The 22,192-nt window shown below is 38.8% G+C and overlaps 15 protein-coding genes across 15 annotated transcripts in view; 8 read left to right on the top strand and 7 right to left on the bottom strand.

Annotated features, from left to right (window-relative positions):
- The first annotated feature begins 36 nt into the window (after positions 1-36).
- Positions 37-381, top strand: Gasu_54560 (uncharacterized protein). The gene has a single exon (XM_005703468.1). The coding sequence runs from the start codon at positions 47-49 to the stop codon at positions 299-301; it is 255 nt and encodes an 84-aa protein (XP_005703525.1). The 5' UTR covers positions 37-46; the 3' UTR covers positions 302-381.
- A 615-nt stretch (positions 382-996) lies between these two features.
- On the top strand, positions 997-1,814 carry Gasu_54550 (V-type H+-transporting ATPase subunit c). The gene is made up of 4 exons (XM_005703467.1): positions 997-1,119; positions 1,175-1,333; positions 1,380-1,475; positions 1,523-1,814. The coding sequence occupies exons 1-4, from the start codon at positions 1,050-1,052 to the stop codon at positions 1,675-1,677; spliced, it is 480 nt and encodes a 159-aa protein (XP_005703524.1). The 5' UTR covers positions 997-1,049; the 3' UTR covers positions 1,678-1,814.
- Positions 1,815-3,096: 1,282 nt separating this feature from the next.
- Gasu_54540 (uncharacterized protein) lies at positions 3,097-4,211 on the top strand. Its single transcript, XM_005703466.1, has one exon. It carries the CDS (start codon positions 3,111-3,113, stop codon positions 4,161-4,163), a length of 1,053 nt encoding a protein of 350 aa, XP_005703523.1. The 5' UTR covers positions 3,097-3,110; the 3' UTR covers positions 4,164-4,211.
- Positions 4,212-4,415: 204 nt separating this feature from the next.
- Positions 4,416-5,036, bottom strand: Gasu_54530 (40S ribosomal protein S1e). Its single transcript, XM_005703465.1, has one exon. It carries the CDS (start codon positions 4,905-4,907, stop codon positions 4,476-4,478), a length of 432 nt encoding a protein of 143 aa, XP_005703522.1. The 5' UTR covers positions 4,908-5,036; the 3' UTR covers positions 4,416-4,475.
- Positions 5,037-5,046: 10 nt separating this feature from the next.
- Positions 5,047-5,647, top strand: Gasu_54520 (60S ribosomal protein L26e). The gene is made up of 3 exons (XM_005703464.1): positions 5,047-5,147; positions 5,199-5,340; positions 5,396-5,647. Exons 1-3 carry the CDS (start codon positions 5,106-5,108, stop codon positions 5,563-5,565), a joined length of 354 nt encoding a protein of 117 aa, XP_005703521.1. The 5' UTR covers positions 5,047-5,105; the 3' UTR covers positions 5,566-5,647.
- An 8-nt stretch (positions 5,648-5,655) lies between these two features.
- On the bottom strand, positions 5,656-6,856 carry Gasu_54510 (magnesium transporter, MgtE family). Its single transcript, XM_005703463.1, has 4 exons — positions 6,611-6,856; positions 6,341-6,556; positions 6,039-6,292; positions 5,656-5,985 (listed from the first exon to the last, which is right to left on the bottom strand). The coding sequence occupies exons 1-4, from the start codon at positions 6,803-6,805 to the stop codon at positions 5,685-5,687; spliced, it is 966 nt and encodes a 321-aa protein (XP_005703520.1). The 5' UTR covers positions 6,806-6,856; the 3' UTR covers positions 5,656-5,684.
- A 149-nt stretch (positions 6,857-7,005) lies between these two features.
- Positions 7,006-7,746, bottom strand: Gasu_54500 (protein disulfide isomerase family A). The gene has a single exon (XM_005703462.1). The coding sequence runs from the start codon at positions 7,716-7,718 to the stop codon at positions 7,182-7,184; it is 537 nt and encodes a 178-aa protein (XP_005703519.1). The 5' UTR covers positions 7,719-7,746; the 3' UTR covers positions 7,006-7,181.
- A 540-nt stretch (positions 7,747-8,286) lies between these two features.
- Gasu_54490 (uncharacterized protein) lies at positions 8,287-8,801 on the top strand. Its single transcript, XM_005703461.1, has one exon. The coding sequence runs from the start codon at positions 8,398-8,400 to the stop codon at positions 8,728-8,730; it is 333 nt and encodes a 110-aa protein (XP_005703518.1). The 5' UTR covers positions 8,287-8,397; the 3' UTR covers positions 8,731-8,801.
- Positions 8,802-8,815: 14 nt separating this feature from the next.
- Positions 8,816-9,976, bottom strand: Gasu_54480 (adenylyl cyclase-associated protein). Its single transcript, XM_005703460.1, has 3 exons — positions 9,209-9,976; positions 9,074-9,156; positions 8,816-9,025 (listed from the first exon to the last, which is right to left on the bottom strand). The coding sequence occupies exons 1-3, from the start codon at positions 9,947-9,949 to the stop codon at positions 8,968-8,970; spliced, it is 882 nt and encodes a 293-aa protein (XP_005703517.1). The 5' UTR covers positions 9,950-9,976; the 3' UTR covers positions 8,816-8,967.
- Positions 9,977-11,046: 1,070 nt separating this feature from the next.
- Gasu_54470 (uncharacterized protein) lies at positions 11,047-12,559 on the top strand. Its single transcript, XM_005703459.1, has one exon. It carries the CDS (start codon positions 11,084-11,086, stop codon positions 12,389-12,391), a length of 1,308 nt encoding a protein of 435 aa, XP_005703516.1. The 5' UTR covers positions 11,047-11,083; the 3' UTR covers positions 12,392-12,559.
- Positions 12,560-12,706: 147 nt separating this feature from the next.
- Gasu_54460 (aspartyl protease) lies at positions 12,707-14,561 on the top strand. Its single transcript, XM_005703458.1, has 6 exons — positions 12,707-13,118; positions 13,169-13,561; positions 13,609-13,831; positions 13,880-13,904; positions 13,952-14,152; positions 14,201-14,561. The coding sequence occupies exons 1-6, from the start codon at positions 12,812-12,814 to the stop codon at positions 14,531-14,533; spliced, it is 1,482 nt and encodes a 493-aa protein (XP_005703515.1). The 5' UTR covers positions 12,707-12,811; the 3' UTR covers positions 14,534-14,561.
- Positions 14,562-14,565: 4 nt separating this feature from the next.
- On the bottom strand, positions 14,566-16,696 carry Gasu_54450 (methyltransferase). The gene is made up of 10 exons (XM_005703457.1): positions 16,636-16,696; positions 16,173-16,578; positions 15,923-16,126; positions 15,732-15,872; positions 15,516-15,683; positions 15,261-15,458; positions 15,044-15,214; positions 14,914-14,994; positions 14,690-14,866; positions 14,566-14,642 (listed from the first exon to the last, which is right to left on the bottom strand). The coding sequence occupies exons 1-10, from the start codon at positions 16,677-16,679 to the stop codon at positions 14,592-14,594; spliced, it is 1,641 nt and encodes a 546-aa protein (XP_005703514.1). The 5' UTR covers positions 16,680-16,696; the 3' UTR covers positions 14,566-14,591.
- Positions 16,697-16,726: 30 nt separating this feature from the next.
- On the bottom strand, positions 16,727-17,456 carry Gasu_54440 (beta-Ig-H3/fasciclin). Its single transcript, XM_005703456.1, has 2 exons — positions 16,982-17,456; positions 16,727-16,929 (listed from the first exon to the last, which is right to left on the bottom strand). The coding sequence occupies exons 1-2, from the start codon at positions 17,370-17,372 to the stop codon at positions 16,823-16,825; spliced, it is 498 nt and encodes a 165-aa protein (XP_005703513.1). The 5' UTR covers positions 17,373-17,456; the 3' UTR covers positions 16,727-16,822.
- A 100-nt stretch (positions 17,457-17,556) lies between these two features.
- Gasu_54430 (DNA mismatch repair protein MutS) lies at positions 17,557-20,861 on the top strand. The gene is made up of 10 exons (XM_005703455.1): positions 17,557-17,891; positions 17,996-18,414; positions 18,489-18,840; positions 18,894-19,274; positions 19,321-19,570; positions 19,626-19,763; positions 19,818-19,991; positions 20,040-20,324; positions 20,379-20,506; positions 20,555-20,861. The coding sequence occupies exons 1-10, from the start codon at positions 17,746-17,748 to the stop codon at positions 20,829-20,831; spliced, it is 2,550 nt and encodes an 849-aa protein (XP_005703512.1). The 5' UTR covers positions 17,557-17,745; the 3' UTR covers positions 20,832-20,861.
- A 4-nt stretch (positions 20,862-20,865) lies between these two features.
- Positions 20,866-22,192, bottom strand: part of Gasu_54420 (uncharacterized protein) — a 2,341-nt gene continuing 1,014 nt past the window's right edge. The window contains exons 3-7 of the mRNA XM_005703454.1: positions 22,187-22,192; positions 22,030-22,125; positions 21,608-21,979; positions 21,307-21,558; positions 20,866-21,257 (exon numbers count right to left, since the gene is read on the bottom strand). The exon at positions 22,187-22,192 is cut by the window's right edge and continues 683 nt beyond it. Of these exons, the coding sequence (XP_005703511.1) occupies positions 20,904-21,257; positions 21,307-21,558; positions 21,608-21,979; positions 22,030-22,125; positions 22,187-22,192 (1,080 nt within the window). The 3' untranslated portion in view covers positions 20,866-20,903. The remainder of the gene's footprint in view (positions 21,258-21,306; positions 21,559-21,607; positions 21,980-22,029; positions 22,126-22,186) is intronic.

Here is a 22,192-nt window from a genome sequence, read left to right as displayed (position 1 = left end):
CTTGGATTCTGTGTAATAATATTATGTAACCTTGCAAAGGAGTGTAATGATAGTTGACAGACTGCAATCTTGTTCTGGAGAGAAAGCCAATGAGGAGAGTATGTTGTGCCGGGACCAAAGAAACGTTGAAGAAAATATTCCTTCCATAAGGCAGGTTCCATTCTTACTGAGTGAATTTACAGTCCCTGTTCCCATTTTCTCTTCAAATAGTAAGAGAACTGAAGATATAGCGACAATTGGTCTTTACCAGAATCCGAAACGACAGTGTCCCTATCTCCTTTTGATATACCTCAGAAAGTAGATACATCTCTTGCCGTCCCTACTGCAAATCTTGCGTATCAAAGCGAGCTTTTGGAGAATTGTCGGATACCAAGGCATCGATCTTTCTTTATAGTTCCGAGAATTTTTCAAATGCTGACAAAGGTAGATGACGTGAGTACTTGACGTACTCAGGGACAGTCAAAAAATGTTTGCATACTTTTTTGAGACGAAACACACTGTACTATCCTTTATCTCTGGACAGAGATGATTTGGATCAGACAACCTTAAATGTGGTATCGTATCAAGAAAGCCGCAATCTATGAATGAAGTTATTCGGACTTGTCAACATGTGAATCAGAACTCTTCTATTGACGACTCATTATTTGTTACTGTCCTTTGATTCAATAAATTTAGTAACTAATTCACTAACTTTGATTATCCACGGACTTTTTCTGATCTGCCAAGAAGTGTTTTTTGAAACTATAGAGCAACTATTATGTAAAAAAGATTTTGGTTGAGGTAGATTATTAAACAGACGTTGCGATTTTAAAAAAGTGTTGAATAACTATACATTTTTAACGGATTGTATTTTATATCACTCTTAAATGCCTTATGACATATGAACTCTCGAAGATAGAATGCAGTGAACTTGCTATACTGGTTGTCAGAGTATTTTTGACTTGCTTCTTGAAGAAAGTTCGGAATCTTTACATATCTTTCACGCTACCACCAGACAATTGAAGGAATCTTTGTTTTGTGAAATTAATTGGGTCCAGCGGATTGGTACTATGTCTTCCTGTCCTCCAGCGGCTTCCTTTTTTGGTTTTATCGGTGCAGCAAGTGCTCTTGTGTTTTCAAGTGAGCTTAAGTTGAAGCAGTTTGTTTACCTGCTTTTGTTCAACTTGTCTATTAGATTTAGGTGCAGCGTATGGCACAGCTAAGAGTGGCGTTGGTGTTGCTTCGATGGGAGTGATGCGACCCGAACTGGTTATGCGATCAATAATTCCAGTAGTAATGGCTGGCGTACTTGGCATATATGGCCTCATCGTTGCAGTAATTTTGGTTGGACAAAGTATGTTTTGTGTTGGCTATACAAGTTGTTTGTTTGACTCTGTTAGTTGCTGAAACGAACTATCCTTACTTTCTTGGTTTTGCACATCTTGCTTCTGGATTAGCGAACGGTCTCAGTGGTCTCGCAGCTGGAATTTGCATAGGTGAGAATCAGTGCCTGTTTCGCTATGTGTTGTTTAGAATATTCTAGGAATAGTTGGCGACGCAGGAGTTCGAGCTACAGCTCAACAGCCAAAATTATTTGTTGGAATGATCCTTATCCTCATTTTCGCCGAGGCTCTTGCTCTTTATGGCTTGATCGTGGCACTCATATTAAGTGGGAAGACCAGCTCTGCAGGGTGCTAGGAATATATGGTTTCTTCTCTTGTTATTTTCTGGTTGTCAAAGGATACATTGTTTAAATAAACGAATATATCGTCCGATTTCTTAGTCGCACACAATACCGTTGTGTGAAAAAGAAATATAAACGGCCCCTTCCGTCAGACAGAAAGAGTTCGCGTCGTTTTTTCAAGTGCGCACGAAGATGCTTGTTTTTAAATGGATGGCGGCATTCTTTAGAAACTCCTTTTTTCATCTGCAAGAAATAGTTCCTTGTTACGTGTAATTCGTTTCATGAGGAACAAGGTATTTTGGAAAGCAGCTTCAGAATAATTTTCTACATTCAGCATCGCTAACTGTTCAGAACAAAGTGAAAAGTGACGGTTAGGTTTACATACAGTCCACTTTTGTCGTAAATAACTTGCAGAGGTAGTTCTCCAATTTTATTTTCAACCCTGACTGACTGACTGGTTTTGACAAGCCTTCAAGGCTCCTCGAAGTTCAGTCTGTTTCCTAAAATGAAAGTGTTTTTTTGAAAGTGAACAACTCCATACATGAGCACCAACGTTAATAAACGGCAGAAAACCAATCTTTCAAGGGGAAAGTATTTCAAAGTAAGAAAATGAGTAAATGGAAAAACTGCTTGCAGACTTGGTGTAAATACGGACAAGATTCTGGAATTTTTAAGTTATTGACTATCTGTACAACTGACCAAAATAGAGAACAGTATCTTTATTCGTTTTTGTGCTTTACACCGACATGAGTCTAGATATAAGCAGTTCATAGACAGAGTGACGTTTAGTCTTCAGTTGAAAGGTTTCAGGGTGGACAGGAACAACAAAAATATTCCAGTCGATGGAGACTTCCTACAATACTTAACCGAATTCCAGTTTTATCTTGAAAAGTTTGGACAAAAAAAAGCTCGGGCTCCTAACGCAGATATACGAGCACACTTTACGAGACAAATATTTAAATCGAACGAAACAGAATAATGTGTTGTTTCTGATAGGTTATGATTCCACTACTAAATTTATTTGTTAAATGTAATGTTTGACAAATGGAAAGATCCGAAGGATTGGCGCGAAAACTCATATCCAATTTCTCTAGGCCGCCACGTAGAGCAGTTGTGATTGAGCCGAACAGTTGTATGGCTCATTTTCGACAAACAATTGCGCACACTGTCGCGCCACGTTGTACCAAGACGATGAGCATTGCCAACCTCTCTCAGGGATATTCCCTGTACATAATTAGGTTACCATTCGCAGCGGTCTGTTATGGCATTTGGCTTTGAAAATATGGAAATATACTAAGGATTCTGTATTAAAAAGCAAGGTAAGAGTTGTTTGGGAGCCGTTGGAGGCTTTTCACTGGAAGAAAACTTTCTGGGAGAGACATACTCCCACGCCTCTCGGAATAACTCTCACAGTTCTACTTTAAGAAAGCCTTGTAGACTCTCTGTTATGTATAGCTTGCTTCTAATGACTTCTCAAGCTAATCTTTTCTCCGTTCCTTCTGTAACCAGAATTAATACCAATATGAACTCTAACATGAACCTTCCTACTGCTTGTGTTTATGGGACTCAGAAGTCCTTGATGTTAGAAAAGCTACCTGCGATACTCTGCTTAGGAGCCCCTGAAAATGTTTCAAATTTTTCAACCAATCCTTCAGAAGTAGAACTATTAAAGGATACAGTGACTTGTCGAAGCCAATCAAATATTAGCGTTTCTCGGTTACTCGAACAAAATCGTGCGGCATCGAGAACTTTTTCAAAAGCAGAAAGTCAGGTGATGCAAACAAAACTTCATGGTGAAAAACACTCCGTGTCTGCAGTGCATGATGTTTCTTCTAATCCTGTTGCGGCAATTCCAGGAGATTTTGCATTACCTTCTGTCTCCAGAAGCGTTTTTGAAGGCCATAAACTTGTCGAAAAGTATACACGTGCTCCTGTGAGGAAGTGTTTAAAGGCCTCAAAGGAATGCTCCAACTGTCACCAGACGCATTCTCCTAATTGGTATTTATCAAAGGAAAAATTGCCGTTGTGCAATGCTTGTGCAAAGTATCAGAAGCGCACAGGATTGCCTAGACCTCCACAACATTGGAACAAGGAAGTTAGATTTCGAAGGAAGAAGATTGTTTGTAGGCAACATATGGCTCTGGAAACGTGCAAGTTGGAGAACATTTCCCGTATGGATATGGATAGAATGGAATGCAATGATCGCTTTTCACAAACATCAATGAGGAATTTAACGATTGCAAAGCGGAGAAGAAGGGAAGACTCGAGTGAAATAAGTAGTCTATGGAGAGGAAAGGAGACATTAGGCTTTGATTTGGAGAACGAGAATAACGATATGTCTATGACTAGCAAACAAGTATCACCGAGACGTTCGAATCTTTTTGAAATGGAGCAGAACATGCGTCACTATCAAAACTTTGGGAGTTGGGATAAAATGACGTCCCTTCTGAATGTGGTTCAAATAGCCAAATATGAAGGTGACTTTGTTCTAACCTTGTGATTGGCAAGGTGAGGTCAAGTTGGATACGCTATGTAAAACCATTGGAAAAATAGCTATGGCGTTTCCTATGTACGACACTACTTTTCATCGGAGAATTAGAATGCAGTTTCCTTTGAATTTTTGCCTTTGCAAAACATTCATATGAAGTATTTTCGTTTTCATTTCGACACTAAATTATTGAGTTTGCTGGTCAAAATATTTGTGTTATATCTGCTTAAAGACGGCTTGTTATTAACGCAAAATGAAACACAAAGAAAAATAACAAAAGCAGGTCGAAAATTGAACAGCTTTATAGTTGCCTCTGATAGTTCCTTACTGACCACTTTCACCTATACGATATTCTCCTTTTCCTCTGCCAAAACCTCCTCGAAACTCGGGTCGGAAGTCACCTCTACCCGGTGCCAGTCTCTTTTCCTGACCCTCTTGTGGAAACGACGAAGGGCGAACACCTGGCGGTCTTGTTGGTTTCTTTAGAGTTTCCGGAACGATTTCCACTGGAAGATTCAAATAACGGCGCAAGTAATCAATTCCATTATCAGTAAGAATGTAGTAGAAATAACCCCAACTGAACTGTTCCTTCAAGTACCCACGGGAGGTAAGACTCTGACAAATCTTCATAACTTCAAGGTTGGGAACGTCAAGCTGCAGGTGCTTTTTAGCGTGTGTGTCCTTTTTTACCACTATTACTCCACTTGACAAGATAAACGAGTAAACTGCGTTACGGTTCTTCTTAGGTATCAACATGACTCCAATTCTAATTCGACGCCGTCGAATTCAATTCGCATTTGTTGATAAAGGATATCCTTTACTTTTTCTTCTATAGCGACTGGGTCATTTCCTTGTAGCAGTCGCCTCATGAAGTACTCTAAAGTTGTATCGTCTTCAAGAAGGAAACAGAGGAAAGCATACTTTCAGGCACCCTCGTCTGTAAGGAGAATACTGATGAGTGCTCCTCTATCCAAAGAACTCCGTACGAAATATAACGTGTGTTGCTCGTCAGACTGCACTGGTTGTTTCTAAGCTGTTTTTTCCTAGGTTCGTTCGTTGCCTATTCGAAAAGAAGACGAAGTTATTATTGTTCGTGGAGCGTACAAGGGAAGAGAAGGAAAAGTTACCACCTGCTATCGAAAGAAATATAGAATACACGTGGAAAGAGTAACAAGAGAAAAGGCAAATGGTAGGAGTTTCCCCCAGATCCTCGTATTATCATGGTAAATAACTAGTTTATTCAGGAATGACAGTTCCAGTGGGAATACATCCATCGAACGTCGTTATTTCGAAGTTAAAGTTGGATAAGGATAGGAAAGCTACGCTGGAACGCAAGAATCGGGATAGACTTATGGACAAAGGCAAAGGAAAGTTTACAGAAGCAGAAGTGTCTGCAATGGCAGATGTTGACTGAACGAATAAAATTCTCCCCTATTTCGTTTAAGAGAAGCAGTATTTTGGTTATTACAAACAAAAATGAATTTCTCTCTTATCTGCTGCCGTACAGTTGTTGTATTACATTTCTGACGACTGTTATGAAGGATATCCCAAAACTACAATTGCCACAGCGCAAATAAGCAAGACTCCTACCACATCTGTAGCAGTTGCCAGGGCTGGACTAGCACAATATGCAGGGTCAGCACCACATTGTTCTAATAGCAAAGGAGTCACTGCTCCAGCCACAATTGAAGAAATCACTATGAGAAAAAGAGCAATAGATACAGTTAACGCAGCTTTGATATTATTTGGCACAGTAAATAAAACCCTAACGAAGCCAACAATGCTCAAAATGCTGGCCATGATAACTGCAATTCGAAACTCTCTTGAAACAACTCTTTCCAAACCAAATGATATTAATACAATCGACCAAGTTGAAAATATACTTACAAGTACGCATTTCTGCGATCAATTTCTCCAGTTGCTAAACCACGAATAACAATAGCCGAAGATTGGTTCCCTGCGTTGCCTCCTGTCCCTATAAGCATAGTAAGGAATAAGGCAATCACTACATGTCTTTCAATGAGGTCTTGGAAAAAGCCTAGAATAATGGAAGAGATGCTTTGAAACAGTAACAAAGCAACAAGCCAAGAGAGTCTTTCTCGAATAAGTGAAAATGAGGAAGTCTCAAAATAGGATTGGAACTTGACGTGTTGAGTTTTGTAAACATCTCAGAGGAAACTGAAACTTACGACATCCACTGAATTCAATCCACTGACCCGCATAAAATCTTCTGCAGCCTCAAATTCAACTTCACGAATAATATCCAAAGCATTGACTATTCCAAGAAAGTTTCCTTCACTGTCTACAACTGGCGCACAAAACACGCCAAAACTACGAACTTTTCTCGCAGCAATCTCCAAACTCGTGTCGTCCCGAAATACCACATCGCACTTCTTCATAAATACCTTGTAGACTCTTAGCGTACACGATACTCTGATGACAGTCTCAACGTAACCTACTGTTACATTTTGCTCCAGTTCCACAAAAAGTAATTCTTCAATAAGTATATAGCCCCGTAACTCCCCATTTTCTGCATCTAGCACAAATAGACGGTCCGTTGTCACTTGCTTTGGACAGCCATCTACTGAACTTTCAACTCTTGTTTTCTGCTTGTGTTGACGAAGAGCTTCAATGCAGTCCCCTGCTGTAGACATAGAGGAAACTGCGCAAACAGCTTTACAGCATTTGCACAAGCTTCCTAGGGTTTGGTCTTCAGATTTGACAGCATGCCAACACTTTCCAGTTTCTGAATGTTTTGATGCATGGCGTGTAACAAGTTTTACGCTGATATCTCTCTCTGCTGTAGCTATGAAGGTCGGGTTTCTGTTCTGTACTTTTACAGGCAGTAACTCTTTTTCAAATGAAACTCTTCTGCTTTGTCTTACAAGGTTATCCGTTGTCATTTGTTAAACAGATAACTCCACTTGACGCTCACGGCATGGAATAAATAATTCCAAGAGTTGAATCTCTCGCATCTTTGAAATATTTATTCACCGTCTTTCGTTTATTCTTTCCATAATTGTTCGGAACTTACAAAGTCTGCGACTGGAGAAATTCTAAGATACTCTCTACATTTCTTCTCCAACCAGTATACACAATAGGAGTTCGTTTTTGGGACAGAGGAAATAAGAGGATCGTCGGGAAGCCCTTTATCTGAAAACTTTCTGCTATTTCACTATACTTCCAGGCATCTATGGCTGCTAAAACGATATTTGTGTCGTTTTCTAGCAACTTGGAAAGCTGAATAAAGTTGGGGACAAATTGCTGACAGTGAGGGCACCAAGGAGCATAGAAGTTAACCAATACACTTTTGTCAATATCAAATATGAAAGATGTAAAATTGGAAGCGGTAAGTGGAACAACGTTACTTCCTTCCCACGATATTTCAACTCCTTCTCCCAAAATTGTGAGTTTTTTGAATATCCAAATGGCTGTGCCAAAGAGACAAACAAACAGTAAAGTTGTCAGACCCAAACGAAATAGTCTCCCTAACAGACTCTTCTTGAACTTATTTACTTTTACGAAGTGTTGTAACACTTGATAGCTTCTTCCACTTTCCACATCCATGTATGAATTCACAAACTTGTGGGTAAATGAAACAGTCTAGAAAGGATAAGAATATCTACTATTTTCAGTCTCCATCCATTGATTTCGTGGTATTTACAAGTCCTGCAATTACAAGACACTTCTACTCGGGCCCTTACACATGCAGAAGCAACACAAATGTCTGTCTCTTGAATAATTAAAGAATAGCCACGGTCTATCCTCCTATTTGGAACTCAGCAACTTCCAATTTACTAAAGAAAACCAAAAAGAAAGAGTTGCTCATTTCATAGTATGGATACTTCTACAATTTTATTCTAGTTTCACTGCATTTGAGGGCAACTCATGTCAATAGGGTCGTAATAGGTTTTAGGAACTCGAGCAACCTTTCACATATAACCACGTTTAGCTCCTTGAATGTTCATCCCAAATAGAAAAAAAATCATGAGAACAGTATGAGAGATAAACTAGTTGGTCTTGAAATGTCATTGGATCAAGATCGTTTCCATGGCAAACATTAGAAGGTGAAAAAGTTTGTGTTCTATTTCGATATGTTCAAGTCAAAGGAATGAAAAGTATTCCTTCTTTTATGAAATTGAAACACGATATCGTAGCAAAAATTATTCAAACTCTTCAGAAATGAGAGTTCAGACATTGCGTATTCTTACTAAAATTTGATATTTGCGTCTGTTACCAGAGTTTTATGGAGGACGACGACTTCTTATCATCTTCACGTCTGCAAAACCTGTTATTACAGCTTTTTAAACAGTTTGGTGATTTCTGTCGTCTTTTAGCCAGTGCAACTGAAGAAAGAGAGGAAGATCTAGAAAAGATTCTGGAGAACATTCTTTCAGAACTGAGCCAAGTTAAGCAGAGTTTTCACCAACATATTGAGAAGTTAAAGCCCGTCACTGCAGTTGAAAGGAATGCTCAACTGAGTCAGATGCGTTTGATGCTTTTGGAAAGTCGAATAGCTCGTATTAGGGAGGAGTTACAAAACATAATCAGAAATCAGGAGAGAGAAGAGCGAAGCTGAACGGTTTCTTGTGAATATGAGGGCGAGACTGTTCAGTCCATAGCAGTTGGACACTAGGTGATCTTCTGTATATGGATTAGTTATCTCATAGTGACAAAAAGGAGGGGAAGAACAACTATTGTTGTACAAAAAGTGTGGCTTAGTGCTTTTGACTAACACAGTCAATATACACAAACTTTATTCCAGAAGCTATGCGCTAGTATTTAGTATTTCGAAACGCTTCCTTGCAGAGAAATTTCACTCATGTCGAACTGGTTCGGTTGTCCAACGTCCACCCACATATCTATTGATAAACCTATAGAAAGTTAGTTTGTCTGTAACTCAAATGCAGTAAGTGACGTACTGCTCGGGCAGAGGAAACTCAACTGGATCTTCCTCTTCATTCGTGACAGTGACATTAATAGATGAAGATTTTGCCGTGACAACCTAAAAGATGTGAATTTCTAGGCTTTAATATGCAGTTACATACTTCGCTTACCTGTGTTTCTGAAACAATATTGGATGGAATAAAGATGTTAGCACCATCAGTCTTGTCAATCGCTACACTAGGGGCTTGCTTCTCAACCTGGAGCTGAACCGAATTACAGTTCACAACAGTGCAAGTGCTCAAAGCACTTTCGAATACAACTCCACACTTATTGCAACTATCAATAGTGATAGAGTTGCATTTACCGATCACCTTAACCACGCTGTCGATACAACGATAGATGTAAACCGAGTGTTTCTTGTCTGCAACTTCGACTTGAATATTGTAGTTGGAATTTTGATATTCGATGTTCCAAGTCTTGCCATCCTTTAAATAACATTTCGGTTCTCCAGAAGGTTGTGAAGTCTTTGAGACAGCTTTTGGTTTGCTTGTGACTTTAGCTTGTGTTGAGTCTTTCGATTCTTGTGAAGCTTCATCTTGCTGTTTCTCTGGTTTTGACACTCTCTTTAAATTTTTGGTAATATCGGTTCCTGCTGCGTTGATAGCTGCAAACAAAGCAGAATGCGTAGAAGACTCCGAAGACTCTTGACCTGCACTTGCCTTTGTCAACGGTGGAGGAGGAGGTCCTGGAGGAGGTGGAGCGCCAACGTTCAAACTTTTTTGAGGCGATGCAGCCTTTTTGGAAGCGTTCATACTTTCCTCGTTGTCTTCCATAGACGATAATTTAGCTCTTTCAAGTGCAGATTCTATTCGCTTGGTAACCTCTTCCAGGCGTCCAATTGTAAAAGCCATTTCTTAAATTAGTAATAGTTGTAGTTGATAGTTTTTAAATTGGCGCTTCTTTCGTGTCTACTCCCATCGCACCCTCATCCGATTTCTCCTGAATGAATTACTTCGTGTCCTCCTCCTTTCGCTTCCTTTGTACCAAATTAAGGATATTTGTTTCTTTGAGACTCAAGGCAACATTCACTTTTCAAATAGACTGTTTGATAGATAAAAAGACATTTTGCTGCTTAGTTTTCTTCAAAGAATGTCATTGATAGAAAACTTCCTGCTATGTGATCGAATAATGCAATAGGAAAACTCTGAGGCTTGTGCGAATGGCATTCTTCATCAATCTTCAAGCTCGTTTTCATGTCCGTAGCATTCTAGCATGACTTTGCTAGCTCTGACGTAAATATACATAAATTGTTTCACACCTTTTCTGATATGAGATAAGAGAAACAAATAAGACTATCAATAGTCACTCCTATCGAAAACTCTGATGACGTTCGAAGACCTATTTTATGTGGTTATACACGGGCACATGAAAGGCAGAATACAAAAAGTATTTGTCTTCATTTTGGCTCATGAGCCACATAATCTATATTCGAAGTACGAAAAGAATAAAGATGGAATTTTTTTAAATGAACAGCCAATTATTTATTTCAAAGTGCAACTCAAACTAAATAAAACAGTGAAATTCTCCTGTCATGTCAACAACAACAGGTCATAGAATATCGCTCGAGTTATTTATGGAGTCGTACATGAAGGAAACAGTAAAAGATAGGAGCACAACCCCTCCTTATCGACCACAGAGATGGAATTCACATTTATTTGAAATGCAACAGCCGTTTGAATAATCATTAGCAAATAACGATTCTTTTCGGTGTGAATACTAGGATATGAAAGAACGCATCAGTGTTCCGAGACACAAAATTCTTGAAAAAAATTCATCATGTGATATATCGTTTGGTTAAGAGTATACAGATGTTTCTAAACTACTAGAGTAGTTGAAGTTACCATCACCTATTTCAAATGATTAATAAATCAATATGAGTCTGTTTTGATATTCCTACTATTCACTTTACAGCTATCATGAGATACTTTTTGTTCGAAAACATCTTCAGCCCTCTAAGATTTTGAAATCCTAAGGGGCTTGACGAAATGGCAGCTGCACCGTCGACAGAAGACCTGAGAAGTGTAAGACTCGTCTTTGAACCCAAGGACAATGCAGCTTTTGAGCCCTTGAATAACTTGGAGCTTTTCGTTCCTGACACTTTTGGGCGCAAAAGTATCAGGAAAACTATTAGTCAACTATCTAAAGACGGTCCAGTGGACCTTCTTGACTTTGCAGTAGAAGGAATATTATTGCGCACAACTCTAGGCAAGTTTTGTGAGAAATATGGAAAATCGCGGGAAGCCGTTTTGGAAATTTTGTGCTTTCAGCGAGAGTCAGCGCCTACTGAAGTTTCTTCCAACAGTCAAAGTCATTGGCTTTCTTGCTTATATTGCTTCCATCTTTCAGAATCTACAAAAGTAGTCGCTGGAGCTGCAGAAGGGTTTTTACATGGTTGGAGTTGGAGTCATAGCCAATTTTCTGCAGAGTGGGAGATGCCTGCTTTCAAAGACGCGAAGCAATCGACAGTCATTGGCGTTGATTGGCTTCCTGCTAAACAGAAGTTAGTTTCCTGTTTACAATCTGGATTTTTGGTTCTCAGTAGTCTTGAAGGCAACGAGAACATTTCTTTAAGTTTGAATCAACCTGGATCTACCAAGAAGAATTCCATCGAAAGTGTTTTGTTCTATGGCAACACAGGAGACAAGTATGATTCCATATTTCTGGGTGCTTTTGATGGATCCATTTTAAGAGTTCAGAAACACGACATAGAGCTGTATTCTGACCTTATTAGTCCGGATAAGGACCTTTATTGTCTCAAAACGGAAGAAACTTTGCCTGGTCATTCACAGAGAGTCTCTTCCGTCATTTCGTTAGATATGAATTTTCTGTTGAGTAGTTCTTGGGATGGGACTGTGAAGATATGGGATCTCGATAGATGTTGTTTGACTTCTTCCACAAATGTTGGAAGACCTATCAATTCTTCCACAAAAAGTTTGAATCAGGATTACCTTGTCGCTGGAAACATGGATGGTTCATTTACGCTTCTTGATTGTCGTCAGGAGAAACCTGCTCTTCGAAAGAAATTCGCGCATTCATTGGCGACTACTGCAGTGACTTCTTCACCTTTAAAGAACCATTTCTTTTGCACAGCTGGCCGTGACAATAAGATAAAAGTTTGGGATAGTAGAGCTCTTAGTACGCCATTCTACGAAAGTGGTAGAAAGGGAAAGCAAGGGAATACTTATTTCACATGTTTGTTTTGGGACAGTGAGAAGAATTTGCTGTTGGCTGGAAAAAGTGATGGAGAGTTGTCTTGCTTATTGTTTGAAGATGGAAAAATGAAGTTGAGCTAAGAGGCCTTTACAAGAATTGCTCAAGAGAGAAAAATTATGTAGTCCTTCTATCTTTTATACTGTTCAGCTAATCTAAGAAGAGTTTTTTAATTAATAGGCTTAATTTCAATAAACGCTTGTAAACGTATGTAAAAGGAGGTAGTCCATAAGAAATGAGACCACTTTGCTTATTCGTATCAGTATTGTTTCTACTCTTAAGACTTTAGCCTGTCCTGATGTTTGTAGATACCAGTGTCTGTGGGCCTTTGGCATTAATAGTAAAGACATTCTCCATATAAGCCGATACAATCTTTTAGCGTGGGCCTTTCAAAGACCAGAACAAGGATTAAGATTCTTTCCACATCGAAAATTCTAATTGAATTCCACTGCAAATCTAGAAAATTTGCTTGAGCAAAAGAGTTGTGGTTCAACTGCGTCATCATGAAGATCAAGAGCTTGCTTTGTGTCCTATTTTATTCATTGTTGATATTTTCGTTTTTTGAACCATGTTTTGCAAACTTTATTAGTTCCAGCGAAGGCTTACGTCGACTTGAAGTTAAACGTGTTGCAAACAGTTTTGAGACCCTTGTTTCTAAGGACAGGCATCGTTGGTCTTCCAGAACGAAAGCTCTTTCGTGGAAAGCATTGCAAGAATATGGAAAGGATTTGCAGGCAGAGAAGCAAGAATTATCACCTCTGGCAAATTCGAGATATAAAGAAATGTCTCTCCATGGAAATGTGATACCAGGTAAGGAACAACGTCCATGCTCCAACTCGTAACAAACTCCAGCCTTATAGATGGTGGATACTATGTTGATTTAGAAATTGGTGGACAAAAAACTGCTGCTCAAATTGATACTGGAAGCTCCAACTTGATAATACCCATCCGCGGTTGTAAAGGTTGTAGTTCTGAGGGTATGATTGACATAAGTCAGAGCCCTTCAGGATTCGTCATACCCTGCAATTCATCTTCTTGCAACTCAAAGACTTGTAGTTCTCAACTTTGTATCACCGAAAGCTGTTCGAAGACAAATAATGCCTGTTGTTACGAGGCACTCGGTGTATCAGGCTGTTTCTTTTTGATAGTTTATGGCACCGGGGCAGCTGCTGGAGTCTACTTTAACGATACTGTGCAGATAGCTGGGTTCTCAACCAGAGCAACTATTGGTGGAATATTACGTAATGTATCAGGTGAATACAGCCTTTGAATTGTTTCTACTATGACTTACTGTGGAAAGATTATCCCGTTGGAAAGGCAACTGGTGTAATAGGTATGGCGTTTAAAGGTGCAAGTTGCAATCCTTCTTGTGCCACGCCGCTTTTTGAAGACCTTGTTCGAACGAATAACCTTTCTGATATATTCTCAATCCGGCTGGGAAACGAAGGTGGATCTCTCACATTAGGCGGTATAGACCATAGTTTATATAGTGGTGATATTCATTATATTCCTCTAAGACATGGGTATGTCAACTTTTGGAACTAGCTACAAATTCTAACGAACAAAATTAGAGCGAACTCTTTATTGTATGACTTGGTAAGCATAGAAAATTGCACCGAAGTGAGAATTAAAATTTTTCCAAGAGTTGTAAAGGTATTAAAATAGGCAATAGTAGCTTGATATCAACTAGCTCTGGAGCTGTTGTTGATTCAGGCACAACGACTCTCGTATTTGATTCAAAATATTTTGAAGACGTGAAAAAGTATTTTCAGTCTAATCTGTGTGACATTCCGCTAGTCTGTTCGAATAGTTCGGTATCTGAAACCATCTTCACTGGAGGCGGAGTAAGTATTGTATTTGGAATGAAAGCGACAGGCTAACGCCATTTCCAGGGTGTTTGTGGTTTTTTCTCTTCTAGCGACATTGAAAAATTTCCTACAATAACTATCGAGATAACATCCAATTTTCATATCAGTCTTGAACCAAAAGACTACATGCTGCAAGTTCCTCTCAGTGATATTGAAAGTAATGGTAATACAACCATTCCTGAGAAGTCAAGAACAAGTTCTTCTGGTGATAATGCGTATTGTTTTACCATTTTGGAATTCCCAGGTTTGGAGTCCTCTGAAGGCTATAGTATGATTTTGGGAGACACCGTGTTAAAAAACTATTACGTTGTTTTTAACCGCGAAAATTACAGTGTTGGATTTGCTAGTTTATCATGAAAATATTTCCATCTTCTCAGGATAGCAATAAAGTGTCATGTGCATTTCTAAAAAGTTCTTATTTTATGTCACTTTCAATTCGATGAAACAGTGTCACAAGCTCCACATGCTATGTTTCGTTAATTCTGACCAATATTCTCTAAGAGAACAACATACCTCCGTGTACGGAAACATATCGACTCCTACTGCCTTTATAGGCTTGAAAGGCTCTCCTCGAAAAGCATTTGATTTCGGGCGACACAAACCCACCGCATTCCCAACGAGATTCGCGGGATTGCAAGAAATATAGATAAGGCGCTTTATCTGTACTACATTTCTTAATGTCTTGATAACCTAAACATAATGTCACCAAATCAACATGTAAACCTAAGAATACAGACTGAAGGATGTAGTCCAGCTCTTGGAGGATCTGCAATGGCAACAATTTGGGAAGACCGACACAACTGAATTGCTGTTTTTAACTAAAGCCAGTCACAATATGTTTACATGTTATGAAACTATTCATCCCACCTTATCTTCTACTTTTCCAACCAATACCGTCATATTTTGGATATTATTCATTTCCATGTTGACCTTTGCATCATTAACTGCTTCTTCAACCAATTCAATACCGATCACCTGAGCAACTTTGGATGCAAGGCACATTCCGATAGTTCCCGTCCCACAGCAAAGATCGAGAACCTTGTTGAGCGATAAACTTCCAATTAAATTTGCCAATCGTAATTACCGTTGAATGGCTAGTCAATTCTCCCCATTCCATTATAACATTAAGTAACCTCTCAGCTGCGAATGTATTGGTCTGAAAGAAAGACAGCGAACCGATACGAAATGTCAAATTCATTAATTGTTCATGAAAATAGGGTTGACCAAAAATCGTGATTGGACATTTATCCGTTGGAACGAAGTTGCTAATTCCATTGTGTTCCTATAAAAAAATCTCATGTAATGGTTGCCTAACGAATCAATCCTACGGAACAACTACCTGCAACACTATACCGTGTACTTCTAAATTGATACTTTGACTAGACGAAAGCAGAAACTCAACTATCCGGCTAGTTTCCTTATGAATGATGTTTCTGTCAAAGCCCTCTGTTTGAACCTGTATTAACACTAAAATCTCCTTCGTACGGAAGCCTTCTCGTACTGTAGCCTAAAAGAAATGTCTATAAATGCCAAACGGACACATTTGTACACGCACCTGTCTCCAAAAACCTTTATGAGTGCGTTTATCATACGCAGGAAGTTGGCTGCTTCTTATGAAAACTTCCAGGATATTGGCAATTGCAATAGCTTTCTTTGAGGTTGTTACGCACTCTTCATTTACAGAGGCAACCCCTACCTTTCTAGTTTCAATGAGATGAAAAGTGGAGATACGAAAGTTTTGAATACCTCTCCCTCTCGAAACAAACCAAGAGCAAAACCAACTGTTTCGATGGATAAGCCATCGTCTTTGTAGCTGAAGCCAATAGTAAACTCGTTCTTATTCCGGTAAAACAACCTGGCACCTTCTTCTTCTGGCATATCTATTACGCTCTCAAGTGTACAACAGGGCCTCTTCTGTAGGCTCTTCAACCAAGTTAACGAGCCAGATCCCTACTTTATTTAAAACACCAAGTCACAATTTTGATGCGATACTTACGGCCTGAGACTTTAGAGAAGACGTAATTCTGGCGAGAACTGCAAGAATAGCACTTCTTTTCCGTCGAATCTGTTCAGGATAACTGTAGTGGCGCCACGGTGCCACGACATCAGCAACTGCCTTTTTTGAATCACTTTCGGGATCCTCCTTGGTTAGTGAGCAATTGGCTTGCTTTATTCTCTCGTCAATTCTTTGTAAATATTCCGTGTGTTTACGCTTCTTGTTGACGTTGCGTGCTGGTTCCAACTCAAACTGGAAACCTTTGATTTTTTGGCGTTCAAAAACAACTTTTGCTTGATTTGCCTCTTCTTCTGAAGAAAACAAGATGAAACTGTAGTTCCAACCGTGTAACTTCTTCAGGGAATCGAACTTGATCTCTACTCTTTCTAGAGCTTTCGATAAGTCCCTTAAACGCAACCAGTTAGTAGAAACTAAACGTTTGAGTTCTGATCCAGTGTCTCACTTCTTATTCAGCCAAGTCGGAACGTTACGAATTACGTATTCCATAAGTGTTGAATCCAACACGGTCCATCATACTTGAAATCTTTCACAATTTGACATAAAGATTTTTTATTCAAATCCACACAACACTACTGCACAACCAAAAACAACTGAAGAAACACTAAGAACAGTACATTACACTCACTCAATTACAGCTTGATATCCGGTGGGATCAGCAAAGAGTCCATTTCATATATGACAGACTTGTCTGCTGTGATATTTGGTGTCACCACCATTATACCATTAACAAATATTCCTAAATATCGTCAACAACTTCTTATAGATAGAAAACAGAGTAATGTTCTAACCTGTTGTGTTCTTAACCACTGTCAGATTCATACCATTAACAGCAGTAAGGATAGTTGTTCCTGTCTTAATATCATCAGATAGAAGAGTATGGTTGTACAATGTGTATTCAATGATATCTTTGCTCTCAGTCGAGTTCGAAGTTATATTAGACACAACCAAATGTTTCGGTGCCAGAGTAGCATTTACTCCAGTATTGTTTGCTGCAAATACAGTCCATGTAACAGCTGAATCATTGAATTTCGAGTCCAGACCTGCGGCCTTCACAATATTGAGATACTCCATATATTTCAGAGACTCCAAAGTCTCATATACTGTTGATGCCTGGACATTTGAGACAGCATTTACCAAAATGATTGCAAAAACAAAAACAGGCAATGATTTCCTCATCATACTACTTCTCTAAAAAAACACTTTTTGGAATGTGCCCAGGTTCTTTTAAATTTTTTTCAGCTCATTGCTTCCACGGCTCAAATGAGCCGAATCGGCATCCATTTTGTTTCTCTGGAATGGAGATGTGACGTTCGATAAACGAAGCGCTAGAATCTGAAATTTCTAGATAACGCTCAGATAATTTCGTCTTTTCTAGAATCTGTTAAAGAACATTGTTTTCTTGACGTTGGGAATGACTGAAATTTGCCAACTTTGGTATATTTTCTCTTTCCTTTCGTACATAAAAAGAAAAATGCCCATGACCAATTCCGCCAAAATAAAATAAAGTGTTTCATTTTTAGTTTTATAAAAAATTTTGCATTGTCAAAATAACATGACTGACCAAACTTCGAATTCGAAAGAACTTCAAGCTGTTCCTACAGATTTCCAGGAATTAGATGACCTCTTCTCTGAAACGGAACAAGAAAACATAGTAGAAAACCGTACATTCCTGGCCTTCTTTCCTTCCGAAAAAAGTGGGTTTGCTAGATATTCTTGTGCTGACAACGAAATCTCTTGTGGAACGCAAGTATAATATAGACAGTTTCAGATATGGAACTATGTATAACCCTCCATTGTTATAGGTTCCACGAAGATGATTCCAAGGATAATTATTATCTTTTCTCGCTTCTCATACAAATGGAGGCAGATGTAGTGATAATTCCATCGAATACAAACGAAAAACTGAAGAGTTTGCTTATGAATTTTGGGCTTGCAGAACTTAGTGATAAGTCTGATATCTCACAAAAACCATACAGCGATCTTTTGGAAATTGCAAAACCATTCAAACTAGAATTTTTGAGCTATTCCTTTTTCTCGACTAAGCAAGCTCTTTCAACATTTGAGCAAGTCGTCATACTTGGAATTCCACAGGAAGCGAGTAAAGAAGCCAAAATGGCACAGCTGGGTCTATTGGATCAGAATCTCCCTTCATCTATATTAGCAGCTTTGGCTGGTCTATTTTCATACATTCAGAAAGCCGGTGTGGTATACACGTACAAAGGTTTGTATTTCAAATCCTTTCGATAGGCGAATGGCTAAAATGTTGCGCTTAATTCATACTTGCTATCAAAATAGGCCTTTTGAACATCAACAGCATAAACATTGTTTCTCTTAACGACATGCTAAAGATCGACTATTCTTCCTTGATGGCATTTCAAATTTTGAAATCGGAAATACATCCTAAAATGATGGGTGATGGTCATTCTAAGGAAGGACTTTCTGTTTTTAACATCATGGATAGAACTAGTTCATTCCAAGGTAGGCAACTGTTGAAAACTTGGTTGCTGCAGCCTTGCAAGAACTTGAATATCATTCAGTTTCGACAAAGAGTCGTATCTTGGTTAGTGAATAATTGCAACATGGAGCTATTGAGAGAAATCTCCAATCATCTCCGTGGTATTCGCAACGTGCCTAAAATCACTTCCAGGTATTTACAGTTTAGAAAATGTCTTTTTTATACACTTATCAAATACCTGGAAGAATAAGCAATTATGCTGCTTCCATTGTGGACTGGAGCAATTTGAGGACATCAACGAGAAGCATTATATGGCTATTCGATTTTGTTAGAAATACTCATCTTGCCAAAGAAAGTGTTATTCTGGAGGTTGAGTTTTCAAATATGGATATAGGAAAGTTGCTCAATTTTCAACAGGTTCTCAGCATATTTTACAATGATGCAGTATTCGATGATCTACGAAATATACTGTCATGGATCGAAAGAGTTCTAAACTTCAAGGAAAGCAAATTACAGGGCAGAATTTATGTCAATGATGGATACTGCGAAGATTTAGATAATGCTAGGTGCTTTTACTATTCTTTGGAGGAACATCTCACGGAAGTGGGATCGAATGAAATAGAAAGGTAAACAAGGTTCATGAAGCTCTTTTATTTTGAAAAATATCTTCAGGTTGGATGCCCTAGGAGTACATATCCCATGGATTAAAGTCACGTACATACCAAGACTTGGTTATCTTCTTGCAACCGGAAAGGAAGACAACGAGAGCCGTGGTGACACTATTGGTAGCCTGGACTTGACTGTTCAGAGCTACGCAAAAGACTTGGAACTTGCATTTTCGACTTCCGATACTGTTTATTATAAAACGTCAACGATGCGTGAATTGGATGAAAAACTGGGAGACATCTTCGACACAATACTTGTAAGATTCTACTTTCATTATGCAGTTCTTATACAACCTGAATTTTGTTGTATAGGAACTTGAGAACGAGTGTCTACATGTACTAGAGCAACAAGTCATTCCTTTACTGCCAATGCTTTATAAATGCTCTAAGCAAACTGCGCAATTTGACTGCTTCATTTCTATGGCTTTAACAGCAATACAATATCAGTGGGTAAGAAAAAGCATTAGCAAGGCTATATTTTGCTTCCTAAGAAATCCGTTACAGTGCGAACCATCAGTGACAAAGAACCGAGGTTACGTTATCAAGTCCGGGAGACATCCTCTGTATGAACTTAACTCGAAAGTAGAATTTGTAGCAAACGATACTGCTGCAACTATGAATAGCTTATACATCGTAACAGGTCCCAACTATAGTGGCAAGAGTGTCTATTTAAAACAGGTATCGTCGCAAAGAGTTCATCGACTTCAATTTTTATAACTTTGACAGATAGCGCTCATTGTATACCTTGCACACATTGGTTCCTTCGTACCTGCTAAAGAAGCACAAATAGCCTTGACGGACCAGATACAGACGCGAATTCAGACAGAAGATAGTATTTCTCTTCATTTATCATCATTCTTTCTCGATTGTACTCAAGTTGCCATGATGCTGCGAACTAGTACAAACCAGTCGTTGTTAGTCATCGATGAATTTGGCAAAGGAACAATGGCAAGCAATGGAATGGCACTGCTATCTGCTACTCTACTCACGTTGTTAGAAATGAAAGATAAAGTACGTGCTCTGGAGAAAATCAAGTTTTGTTAACATTCTTAAACCGAATAATAGATGCCAACAGTTTTCTGTGCTACTCATATGTATGACATACTTACAAATGGAATCATTTCAAAAAGCAACGAACAAGTTAGCATAATGTCGATGGAGTGCATATTTGAAAGAGATACCCATCTAGAAAGGTAAGTTGAAATTCTTGTTAGAAATCGAGGACCTCAAGGAAACGGAAGGGAACTGATTCCATTATACCGAGTTGTTCCTGGTTTATTATCAACTGAATCGTACGCTGTACACTGCGCTGCAAAATCAGGAATTCCAATGTACGTTTTGCAACGCGCAATCGAAGTTCAGACTTGTCTGCAAAAAAACGAAACGCTGGAATTGCGTAATGAAAAATACCAAAAGAAAGTATCCACAGTTCATCGAATAGTGCAAGAATTTCTCGAGACTGATTTTACGTCAGCTTCACTGACTGAAGAAGACTGGTTTCCTACATGGGACCTATAACTACATTAATACACGGACAGAAGCTGACCAGTCACTCAAAAACCCTCAAAACCATGGCTTCACTTGCAATGATTAGTTTTGCGTTTCATTTTCCTTCTCAAGAGATTCTTCCCTCGCCAGAAGTTTTCCAATTTCGACTACGAAACAGTGAAGTTCCTTAAAGAAGTCACAAGTTGTCAGAGATTCTGCTTCGAATTTAGAATATCCAAACATGAGCGCTAGACGTTGAAATTCGTTTGTGCGTTTCTTCAGAAGCTCTTCAAGCTTGTTTAAAATTTTCTCAGCGTAGCCTTCAAAATTCTCAAGATATTTCAACAGTTTTCTTGTACTTGCATTATCACATTCCAAACAACGCACTGCGTCTGATAAGTCCTTCAATTCCGTTCGCAATCCATACAAGCTTTCAGCCACCTCTGACAATGATATCTGTAGTAATTGTGATCTTTGAACTTCAGGATAAGCAAATCACACTCACCTTTGAAGCTTCACGCAAAATTTTAAGTTCAATGACGATAGCTCTAGACTCTGGTGCATCGTAGTAAGCAACGTGAGCAGCATATTGAAGAAATGTTGTCTCATTGTCGATGGCTTTCGTGTCTGACAACTTTGAAAGAATATCCAAGATGAAGCCGTCAGCTTGTCCACGAATTGTACCACCGTTCATATAATTTCCCAGAGATAATATCACACCCAAGATTGCTTTTAATGCTTTACTCGTCTCAACAGCCTAAAGACGATTGATACATTTGATACTATCGCACAACACTTTAACAAACCTCGACTGCCTTGTGAATAATATTCAATGGTCGAAGAATATTTTCACCTCTTTCATCAAATTCCCTTTTAAACAAAAGAACTTTGGTTCTTATCTGCAATAGTGGAATCTGTGCGAGTTTATAGAGGAACTCTTCAGTATGGGTAAGAAATGCACCGGTATCCTTTGCCTTTTTCAATAAAGACTGTTCCTCTGTTGATGGAAAAATTTTCAGAAGAGAGTTACAATCCTTGGCGGATAAGCAACCATCGTCCATTTCAATCAAAGCCTTTTGAATGATAGCCATCGATGGTAGACTAACTAACAAAACTCCAACCAAATGAGTTCTTCGTTCATCCAAAACACTCAAGGGCATCGTGCTATTTCTTTCACTCTAACTGTACAATCAGTTGCTGGAACTACTCAATTACAAAAAGAAATTACCTTTCCATCATGATTTTTGCCGCTATTAGGCATCAACGCTTTGGAGCTTGCAGGTTTCGAAAATAAATATTCAAATTCTTTGCTGTCAAAGGCTATCTCCACGACCGATCTCCAAAAAAGAACACTCGACTGCCTGCCAAGAGGATGGTAGAATTACTCTTCT

This window comes from Galdieria sulphuraria (assembly GCF_000341285.1).
Source record: "Galdieria sulphuraria unplaced genomic scaffold scaf_55, whole genome shotgun sequence".
Lineage (NCBI taxonomy): Eukaryota > Rhodophyta > Bangiophyceae > Galdieriales > Galdieriaceae > Galdieria > Galdieria sulphuraria.
The sequence above is the reverse complement of the archived record's forward strand: the minus strand, read 5'-3'. Positions and strand labels throughout refer to the sequence as shown.